This window comes from Pteropus vampyrus, unplaced genomic scaffold (genome assembly GCF_000151845.1).
Source record: "Pteropus vampyrus isolate Shadow unplaced genomic scaffold, Pvam_2.0 Scaffold220, whole genome shotgun sequence".
Classification (NCBI taxonomy): Eukaryota; Metazoa; Chordata; class Mammalia; order Chiroptera; family Pteropodidae; genus Pteropus; species Pteropus vampyrus.
The window spans coordinates 2,812,002-2,823,863 of record NW_011889001.1 but is presented as its reverse complement, the minus strand read 5'-3'; the positions used below and the strand labels follow the sequence as shown (position 1 = coordinate 2,823,863).

General features: G+C 38.3%; 1 protein-coding gene across 3 annotated transcripts in view; it reads right to left on the bottom strand.

The window, feature by feature from the left end:
* Positions 1 to 11,461, bottom strand: part of ARMC8 (armadillo repeat containing 8) — a 96,981-nt gene extending 85,520 nt beyond the window's left edge. Inside the window, exon 1 of one of the 3 annotated variants that reach the window (XM_023538378.1) lies at positions 11,114 to 11,461. In XM_023538378.1, coding sequence (XP_023394146.1) covers positions 11,114 to 11,158 — 45 coding nt within the window. In that variant the 5' untranslated portion in view covers positions 11,159 to 11,461. The remainder of the gene's footprint in view (positions 1 to 11,113) is intronic. The other 2 variants (XM_011373216.2, XM_011373217.2) reach the window with 2 other exon arrangements.
* Between the last annotated feature and the right edge of the window lie 401 nt (positions 11,462 to 11,862).

The following is an 11,862-nucleotide window of genomic DNA, read 5'->3' as shown; positions in this document are numbered from 1 at the left end:
TTATATAATGAAAAATGACAGTTTAAAGATTAATAAGAAAATATCAAACTATTTTTTTATTTCATTAAAATTTTGCTCTATGTATATATCGCTGAAACATAATGTTCTTTATTTCTAATATACGCATTGTGTGGTAGGAAAAACAAATAATTTGGCCTTTTTTAAGACCTGAATTTGAATCCTAGTTCTACTACTTATAAGTTTTGTGACTTAGGAAAAAAATAAAATTCTGAGAATGTTTCTTCAATTAAAAAATGGTGATATTACCACATAGCTCATTCAGAGTGCTGGATCAAATGAGATAACACAAGTAAAACCCCTTGTAAACTGTAAAAGTACCATACAAATACTGACTTCAGAGGAATTCTATTTTTGTACAAAAAAATTGCTTTTACAAGTATACTAATGCCTCTCTTGGTTATTCATAATCATATGCATATGCATGATTAAAGCCTAATTATTCAGACAAAAATACATTTTCTCACCTAATAACAGTTTCTTTCAGAGCAAGCTAAATACTTAGCAAGAAATAAATAAGTATATGAGTGCTGAACTTAAAAATCTAAATTTTTCATTACCTGAGATTTTTAAAAATGCTCAAAATGTACGAAGCAATCATTTGTGCAGTTTTTATAATTAACTTTAGGTGTTACACCATGGACACAAAGAGACTATAACATCATAGTTAAGAATACCAAAGAGTATTATTCAAGGAGTAATCATTTTATAGTGCTCTCTCTCCCATACAACCAACCCAGAAAGAAAAGGTAGACAGACAAGAAATATTTTTTATAATACCTGTACTTGACACTTGTTTAGCATGTTACAGTTTATTAAACATTTTCATATCTATTGTCTCATTTAATTCATATGTTCTTTAGAAATTAAACTCATAATTCTCAACAGGGGAATTGTGAACCCTAAGAAATTAGTGTTTAAACAAGTGATTGTCAATCAAATTTAATATATCCATTATTCCACAAACTACTAGGAACTTCAAAAGAAAATTGTTCATAATGTTCATCATTTAGCATTTCAGAGAAGATCTTGGTTTGGGGAAGAGATGAAAGAAACACAACCAAAAAAAGAAAAATAGGATGACTGAACTCTATAAAGATTCAGTTTAAAACCTATTTCAGGCTGAAATTCAATATGTGAATATCTTAATTTACCAGGTATTATGTTAGGTGCTGGTAATAGAGAGATAAGATAGAGTTCTTTACCCTCAAGGAGTTAACAGCACAGAAAGAAAGCAGAAATGTAAGTAAGTTACACATGATAAGTGTAACCATAAAAGAAGATACAAAAATTTTTTTTTAAGTTAAAGATACAATTAACTGACGTACTGAAATGAGGGGTCCAATGGGAGGTGATGTTAAGTAGTGAGGATGAGTAATCTGAAAGACTACTATTAATTTGCCAGGTAAAAAAGGGAGGAAAAAAAAAAAAGACAAGGACTCTAGGTGCAGAGCACACACATACAAAAGAATTTTGAAACAACGTGGCATATTCGAGAAATGCAATTTAGTATTATAATGATACAGTATGCACTTGGAAATACAAAACAAAGCTGAAGTTGTACTCTAATTCAGCCAGTCAACAAATATTTAAATAGCTATGCAGGCACTGTTTTAGGCAATAAACAGATATCCCTTCACCCAAAAAAGCCCACCTTTGCAGAGCTTACATTTCATCAAGGAAAGATAAAAAGCAATAAACACAATAAATAATTTAGACTATTAGAAGGCTATACATACTCTGGAGGATGAATGTTTAATAGCACATTTTATTCCCATGTCTTTATACCATACACTGTCACAAGCCAGGAAAAGGAGAGGTGCAAGAGTGGTACACTAAGATATATACCACTTGGAGTCCCACGCTCTAAGCATCTCAGCAGGCCTGAACAGGACAGCACCAATCCCCAGGATATATTTTATAAATCCATGGAAGTGCGTTTGGCTGTCAAAACGACAACAGGTGCTACTGATATGTAGTGGGCAAGGACTAAAGATGCCAGATGTTCTGCAATGCATGGGACAATTGTCCCACATTCTAAAAAAGTTTCCACTATGCAGTCATGTAGGCAAGGAACCCATTTTTAAGTATTTGAGCCTAGAAACTAACTCCATTTTACATATAAACACAAAATACGTTTTTTATCATTTACCATACAATCAGTTTTCCAAGACTGCAACTCCTATATAAATACAAAAAAGGGTGTACTTTGTCATATTAGGAACTTTACCAAAATCTGTTAATTTCAGAAAGTCACATAAAAAAAAAATACTACTTATTGTATTTAAGTAACCATTAAACATACCTATGTCAGTCTGCATTCAATAACCAAACTACATACATTTGCACATATATCACTACTTTATTACTTCCTGCTAGGTTAGTAGTGTCTGAGTACTTATTTAAGTGATATAGTTTACTGCTTTCTCCCTTAATACAGCTAGGACATTATGAGAACTCTTAAAAAGTTACATAAGAGGACAACTATCTTACTTATGAATTTCACTTCAGGAGAGCAAAGCATGTACTACAAAATATGTTTTAAGATGGTGTTAAGTCTGGTAGAGTTGGGAACCACTAACTAAAACATCAATGAGTCAACTGTGAGCCCCAGAAACTCTTCCCATCCCCCAATTTGAAACAAAATTTTGATTTTCTGATGTCTCCAAAACGCTCAGTCCAAAAAAAAAAATGCTACCTTTTGTCACTGACAATTTTCTGATATACCAAATAAGTACACTGCTTAGATAAGTCACAAACTCACAATTATTCATTTTAAAGCCCAAGAACACTTGATGTGCTTGTATTTGCTCCTAAAGAGATTAGGTCCTCCACAACCCAGAATATCAGAAATCGATACTAAACTGTGCCTTAATTTCAAATCACATGTACTCCCTTTGTTTCTGGTGAGACAGTTAAACTCAAAGATCCTAAATACAGCTGCCTCAATGATGCTTGAAGAGTTCTGGTGATACATAGTATTTCTCTGCCAAAGGATTTATTTCCCTATTAAGCAAAAGTAATTGCTACATAATTCTTTTCTAATTTTAAAAGGTAATATCTGCCTCCTTTCAAGACAATACAAAGAGGATAACATCATCAACAAAGATTAACTTTCCTTGCAGACAGCTCATGGCCATCCAATGTATTCCAAAGTTCCCACTTGCCTCCCAAAAGAAGAAAGTTTAGAAGAAAAAATATGCCCTCGTACTATTTAAAACCCAAGATTTTGGCAGCTGTTTTTCTTTTCTCTTCTTTTCTTCTACTTCTTGTATTCTGGTGAACTTCTGGACCCATTAACTCAATCAAATTCTCATTCGATTTTTTCAGGCCCACCACACAGTATTTTTGCAACTATTTTTAATCCTTAAAAAAATTTTTTTTAAATTATGAATTCACTCTTTGGTGTTTCTAGAGGTTCAAAGCATCCTCTCTCCGCAGATTAATCAAAGCTCTGCTTTTCTGCAGCCTCTAGCAACTTTGGAAACTTTATAAAATAGCACTTTTCAGTTTGGCTGCGTCTCACAAGCATAGAATGTAACATACTTATGACAACCAAGATTGCTAAAATATATTCTGCTTTAATTTCACAAACATAATCATGAAAATACTTAAATATGTAATTTTAAATTTAATCGTCTTGATAAGAGGCAACCCTGATTGCTCAATAAATAATTAAGACTGAAAAATCAGGCTTTACATGGTAAAATAATATATTTTAAAATAAGCAGTATGTAAGTCAGTACACATAGTTTGAAAAATCCTAAAATGCAAAGCTGTGCACACAATTTTTTTTTTTTTTAATTTAAGTGTTTGAAATTGACTCTGACACTTTACATAATAGCATATGACAGTGAGAAAGTAGCCTCTCTGGTTCTGTTTTCCCCAATTTAAAAAATGCCAAGAATGAATTAGAGATTACCTGCAGGTTTCTTCCAGGAAAAGGCTTCATAATTTTACACTCAAACAAAAGATGATTTTTTTCTCAGAATAGAAAAATCAGGTGAAATTAGATTAAAAGGGATATGAAGAATAGTCTTTACTTTTTCTGCAGTGAGTTTTTTAAGTAATAAAATATTAATAGAGCCAGCCCTTGTATAACATTAACAATTGCTATAGACATGCTTTGGTGGTCACAAGAACTGGAAGCAATTTAACAGTCACGTTTCTTTCTAATCAGGTACGGCAATGTTTATCCTTTTAAAGTATGGTACAAATCACAAAGAGCTATATGGTCTACATGGCCTTAAAGGTTTCCTCTCACTATTAAATTCTATTCGTTTATTCTTCAGTGTAGATGAAAATGTCTGAAGACCGAAAGGCAAAAAGAGATCCCTCCAGATAGAATAAATGTACTAAGAAAGAACTTACGGTGCAAACAGCATAATCTGGAAGTCGAAGAGAGCAAGAACCGTCTCTGGGACAAAGAGTGACAAGGGTTGTGATGAGTTTTACAAAGATTGAGAAATTCTCTGGGTTTGCTGAGGTTCATTTAAATGTCTCCTAAGATGATAAATTGTCCAGGAAATCCACTAGAATGCATTCAAATGCCTACTTTTTGATACTGACATAACAGAGTGAAGCTATTTAGACATGGGTACGGTGTTGTCTTGGACCATAAGTTTAAATTATTATTCAAGACTGCGATCATGTAAGAACTTAGAGATCCTGACTACCATCTTTCATGGCAGAGCCAGAAGCAGTATTGCCCAGACAGGAAAGCTGCCTCCTGATGAAAGAAAAGCCTTACTTGCTTCAGATTCTTAGAGGCCAGTAAACACTTTTGCCTCGGAGCTATCCATGGTGCTTGACTCAGACTCAGCCCACCTCTTCCAGCAATTGGTATATTAGCTTTCCTATTACAGTACCACTCAGAATCTATCTGATCCATCATCCACACTGTGGCCAGTAACAATCATGCCAATATCATGAGCCACTTGTGATCTCCAACTATGCAACTCTGCTTGTGCCCAGGCCCACAATGTCTAACTTTGTCCTATTTTGGATCTCCAACTAACCTAGCTCTGCCTCCTAGGCCTGCTACATCATCTGCTACACAAAACCCTTTTTGTAGATATAATACACCTAACATAAGATCACTAACATACTCTGGGCAAAAGACTGATTCTTCAGAGTCAAGTCCCCCATGTGATACCTTACATGAGTTTTAAAACTGTATTGTTACACTTTTTTACCATTTCAAAATTACATGACTTTAAAATTTTGCTATATGTTTTTGTGGTTGATTTTGGGATCAATAAAGAATAGGAACTGTTAACTCAAGATTGATGTGTGGATTTCACGGAATCCATGAACCCCTTGAAATTATGTGATTCTTTAGGCAAATGCATGTTTTTCCAGGAAAGAGTGTTGAGGCTGTTATCCTTAAAAGGTTAAGAACCACTGATAAATATGCTGATGACTCCCAAATAATCATCAGCAGTACAGTTTTAAACACTAGACCTTTGTATCTGTGGTATAATAAATATATTGGGTTTTGTCCCAGGTTCCTGGAACAAAGCTCGTAAAACCCTTGGAATTTCCTTATAAGAGTGTCTGGTTATTCAAAAGGAGTCCCTTTTGAGCACACCTGAGTTAATGCTAATGAATGATTAGGCTGGAGCCTCTAGAAAGCCTCAGGAGAAGACTTGTTACCAGAAAGACCAAGTGATTAGAGGGTTGGAAATTTCAGTCCCACCCACCAACCTCTGGGAAGAGGAAGAATTGGGGGTGGGGAGGACTGAAGAGTAAAGCTCTATAAAAACTCTTGAAGGAAATTTGATGAGCTTCCAGGCTGGTGAATGAATGCATCCATGTACCAGGAGGGTGGCACACTTCAGTTTAACAGGAAAAGAAGTACCTATGCTCGCGACTCTTTCAGTCTTGCTAAATGTACCTCTTCATCTGGATGTTCATTTGTATCCTTTATAATATCATTTATAATAAACTGGTAATGTTTTCTTGAGCTTTGTGAACTGTTCTAACAAATGATAGAACCCGAGGAGGGAGTCATGGGAACCTATGATTTATGGCTGGTTGGTCAGAGGCACAGAAGAACAACTTGGACTTGCAACTGGTGTCTGAAGCAGGAGCAGTCTTGTAAGACTGAGCCCTTAACCTGTGAGATATGACACTATCTTTTGGTAGACAGTGTCAGAATTGAGTTAAATTGTAGAACACCCAGCTGTCCCCTGAGAACTAGAGAACTATCTGGTATGGAACACACTTCAAAATATCCAACTGCCTATTGGACACCTCTAAATTGAAGTCCAAAATACACTGTACGCTCAACATGTCCAAAATTAAACTTTTTCCTCCTTAATCCCCTAACACAATCCTCTCCTAATCCTCAGCATCTCAACAGGTGATACCACCTAGCTGCAAAGGTAAAATTCCTGTGAATCATGCTTGATCATGTTCACAACGCTTTCCTTTTCTTCATTCCACTTATCAGTCACAACTTAAAATTTTGTGAAAGCTTCATAAAGTCTTAGAACACTCATAAAACAAAAGAATCATGTGTTCTATAATAATTTTCTAGGTGGTAAAGACCTCCAAATATTAATAGATCCTATAGGCTGGAAACTCTTCCCACTGGAGCACTTTTCATTTTTAATAGAAAGCATGACAGTCTTATTATCCCCACTCCCCCAATAACTATAATATGAATGTATCTGAGTATATAGCTAATTCTTTATTCTTCTGATTTTATAGAATGAGGTCAAAACACTTTTCCTTTATCAGAGATACATGTGGTAGGAGGGCTGTTTCTGCAAAACAGCTCTTATTTGGAATATCTTTCATTCCAATCTAAATGGTCCCAATGATCATAGTAACAATGCTTAGTGAAGGCAGCTGTTCTCCAATTTCCAGAGGTAACAGAATTTTCCTTTGTCAATAATTCCATACCTTTACCCACAAGACGATGTGACAGATGGCACTGTAAAAAAAAAAAAACAAAAACAAAAACAAAAAAACTGCCGAATCAGAAATCAAAGAGGTACAAGGCAAAACCACTGAAATTCCTGGCCCCTGGCACTATTTTTAAATTCTTAATGAGAATAAGAGGCGACAGAAAGGCAAGATCTCCTAGTGAAATCAAAAGACCCTACAAGAAGGTGTTGCTAATTCTTGCTAAAGCTTCAAAGACTTCTTGAGAACTCACTGTCTGAATTTAGGTGGCAATCTTTCCTCGGAAACAAGACAGCAAGCATCAGAAACATGATAAGCATCTCCCGTTCTTCACACATTGACCGTAAAGATTAGGAAGTTCATAGTGATTAATTTCTTTTAGGACTACCTCCACCCTGTTCTTATGGGTGCTTTGTAAAGTAAAATAATAGCAAATTTTTAAATGTGCCAACCAGAATTTTACTTTGCATTTATTTATTACTAAAAACCAAGAGAGGCCAAATTCATGCTTCTAGAACAGTTGGGCTTAACTTCTCAGAAAAACTATTGTCAGTTGCCCATGTAAGAGAGCAAATCAATATGCAGCTGGAGGCCAACAAAACAGACTAGTTCACTATCCTGACTGTGGTAGTGGTTACACAAACATATACATGTGATAAAATGATACAGAGCTATACACATACTTACATCAATACCAATATCCTGGTTTCAATATTGTACTATAGTTATATAAAATGTTACCAATGGGGGAAACTGGGTGAAGCATACACAGGAATCTGTACTATCTTTGCAAGGTCCCGTAACTGTAATTACTTCAAAATAAAGTTTTAAAAAATGCAATCAATGTAAAAGCATCCAAAAATTTGGGAAACGTGGGAGAATTTATAAATTTGTTGAAAAGGGTGATGTGATGCTAACCAAAGAGGGGTGTGGGTGATTATGGTGAACCCTAGAAAGAACTGGAGAGTTTGTCCAAATCCCCAAAATAGATAGTTCAAGCAAACATTTACTAAGTACCTACTATATGCAAGATACCAAGTATATATAGTAGTAGGATGAAGAAAAATAAATTAATTTACTAAGAAGATAGAATAACTATTAATGGCCTAGGGATCTCTGCAAAAGCAGTTCCCTTTGCCTGGAATGCTCTTCTATTTTTCTACTTCTTACTCATCCTTGAACTCTCAGCTCATTGTCACTTCTTCAGGGAAACCCTCCTTAACTCTCTTCATTGCCCTCCACATTAGATCAGATTCCCCTATTACGTGCTTGTAACCGCACCCCGTTTTTCACTGGTAACACTAACTGCCATTTCCAAATGAACTGTGTGATGATTTGATATCTATTTCCCCCATTAAGCTAAAATCTCCAAAAGGGCACAGACAGGTCTGTGTAGCCTGCCACTGTATTACCAAACCCAGTGCCATGCCTGGCAAATGACAGAAACCCAAAGTACATCACGTGAGTAAACCTATACAAAGCTGTAATACATATGTACGAAGGAGCAGACAGACAATAAGAGTTATGGGGGTTTGGAAAAACCCTAGGTCACTTCAATTTGAAAAAGCCAACTATGTGGGAGAGAGAGTTCGTGAAGAGGATAAAGACTCTTATATCCAAAGCTAAAAATAAAATGTCAGCCCTTCGGCAATAAAAATACTAAAATTTTCAAAAATAGACGTGGTGTGTACTATGTATTCTATAGAAAAATTAATGTGGAGAATTAACTTGAACTGAGAGGGTAAGACACCAGAGGCTGTAAAAATACCTGCAAGGACACTGGTAATGCAGGCACGAATAAGGTCCTGAACGAGAGGATGACCATGGGAACAGGCAGATGTGAAAAACACTGAGAATAAAGAGCCAACAGAACTTAAAAGCTGAGCAGATACAGGAGTATGAAAGGGGAAAGAGTCAGAGATGATTCAAGGAGTTTACAGTAAGGGATCAGTTAAAGATAATATCATTAACAGAAATTGGAAGTCATGACTAAGTCCTCAGGAGACAGAACGTGCTTTGTTAAAAGTGATGGATAACATCCACACAATTGAAGATGTGAGACTAGATGGAGAAAAGTCAAGGCTGGCAATGTACCTGTGTGAGTTGATTACAGTTAAAGTTATAAGAGTGAATGAGATCTCTCAGAGGCGAGCACCCATAAAACCATTTGATTTGCCCCTTGCTGGAATTATGTTTATAAAGCTATAGAGTCATTCAGACTGTGAGTTCCCTGAGGGCATATCTTATCTCATCCCTGCATTCTCTAATATACATTACAGGGTCTTGTACATAAGTAGCACAATAAGTAGCATATCAAAGGAATCAATTATTTTAAGGATAATTTTGATTAATATTTCCTGTTCCACTTGTATTTTGTATTTCAAAAAGTGGCACCCTGGGTAATACTTTGAAAGGAACAGGCTTCACTTTAAATTAGTATACTCAGTGAGTTTAAACAGTTTAAATCATTTATCCAAAGCTCTGATTTCCCAAGGCCCTTGGACTGAAGAAGAATAGACAGACCAGACTTTGGAACTGTGAAGTCTTTTTTAGAAAATAAGCCCCCAGTGAGACTAGGGCTGAAGCAAATCCCCAACATAAGTAGGGAATACACTTCAAGAAGTTTTTGAATAAAATTAAACAGGAAATATTATTTACTGAAGGAGTGAAATAAATCAAATTTTCAATTGTATGCACCATACAAGTTGACAATATACAAAAAGTAAAGAAGCTTCAGGTGAAATGAAAGATAAATGAGATATTAAAAAAGGATTGAGAACAGTCAAAATGCATACTCTCTTAAAAAACATAAGGGAAAAGTCATTGGCCTGCTCTTCCACAAAACATTCCTGGGTACTGCAGTCAGATGGAGAATGGGCTAATCTGATTCAATACTTAGGTGAACAGTATTTCCCCAGCTGCAGTTTGAAAATAAGAAAAAGGACTGCTAAAATAGATTAGGAGACAAATTTGTTGATAGCCGCCCCCCTCCCAATTAAATTATCAAGGTTGCAGCATGCCAAATGCTCTAACCCTGAATCATAAGCAAATATCCTAGGTGCTTCCAGATAGCTGAGTGTGTTTGTGGGAGAAGTCAATGAAGAGAAAAGAAACCAGTTGGAGTCGCAGACTCTAGGAACCTGATAAGTCATCTACAATCCAACCAATCTCTCAATATCACATAGACTTCTACGACAAGCCGAAAAGACGGCCAACCAGCGTTTGTTTGCCTGCTTGTCTCCAGCAGTAAGCAAATGGACCATCGGTAAATTGACCAGAGTTGAACGGATCTAATTTGTTGCAAAACCCTACGAAGTTATCGCCCAGTAACTTTCACCTCTGGTCCTGGTTCTCTCAAGAGCAACACAGTGAAAGTCATGTTTTGCTTTTGCCTTTTAAGCTTAAAACAAACAAACAAAACAAAACAAAACAAAACACCCTAGGTATTACTTCCTGGCATGTCAATACATTCCCTTCTTTCAATAATAGGAAAATTTGATCTTTTCTTTTTTTCAATGTCTGACTCCCCTTAAAAGAAAAAATGGAAGGCACAGGTTCCTTTAGACAGAGCTGCGACTTCCAGAGTAGAGAAAAGGGACTTAAATAACTACATACACTAGGAGACTCTGCAACTGATATGAAATCCTCGTTGCCAAGAACCAAGCTGCTCTAGCTCGTGCCCGGTGCTGGGACGCGATAGAAGCCACACAGACCTGGCCTGGCAGCTCGGAGGCCCTGGGGAACCAGGAGCCTCAGCCTCTTCTTGCCAAAGCCGCGGGGGGCAGAGTGGGCGCTAGTTCTCAGGCCAGCGGCAAGTCCGGCGCCTTACAGGACGCTCTGAGCCCTTGGCCCGGGAGAAGCGGTATCGCTAAGAGAAAAGCTCAGTGAAGCGCCTGGAAAAGCCAAAGCCGCGTCGCCAAGCCCGCTGTCCGTACGCCCAACCACCACGCCCGCTGGACGCCGTCCTGAGAACCGGCATCGGTGGGAGCTCCGGGAGCTGGAGACGTCTCTGGCTCGGCCGAGGTCCCGTCTATCACGCCCGCCCACCTTCTCTCACTCTCCGGCCCAAAGGTGAGCCGGAGGCGACCCCAAGGGGTTGTGCCTAGAAGACACGCCGCTTTGGGGGTGTATGCTACCAGCCGGGCCCGAGCTTCGTGGCGGGTGGCTGCTGCGGGTCACTCACCGAGAGGACGCTCATGCGGATTGGGGTCTCCAACAGGCACGCCATCTTGAGCCTTCCCACCCGGCTGCAGCCGGAGCCGGCGCGGCCGCCGGCACTTTCGACAGCGAACTGTTGGGCCAACGACAGGCACCTCTGCAGAAAGTCAGGTAGATCGAAGAGAAGGGGCAACGCTCTAGATTCCGCTGAAGTACAGCCAGCACCCGCAGAGAGGAGAGCACAGGGAAACCGCGCCAGGTGCCTGCTTACGAATCGTCTTCTCAGAAACAGCAGCTACTCTCGGCCTGGATTGGAGGTGGGAGCGGGCAGCAGTTTCCGCATGCGCAAAGAAGATCTGTCGGCCCCACCTGCCGCTCAAAGTGGGCGGAGCCTCAGGGGCGGGGTCTAGCTCGGATGTTACAGGCTTCACAGACTGATTCGTAGCAGTTACGAGTTCGCGTATTCATATTCCAAAAAAAACTAGTATGTGGGGCCACGTACATAACTCGAAGTTCACTTTCGCATTTATTATCTCACTTCTTCTCCGCGCTAAACTCCTAACATCATTATCTTCCTTTTACAGGCGGTGAGCCCGTGATCTCAGTGCAAGGTCTTCTGCCACCGATAAGAGTGTCTCGCATTCCAACGCTGAAATGTGACCTGCTTTACCATTGACTGCCCTACCTATTTAGTCTGGTGTGTTAAGAATAGATACTCTAGAATCAGACGTCTTGTTTTAATGCTCGCTATTTCATTCACAGCTACATTACCTC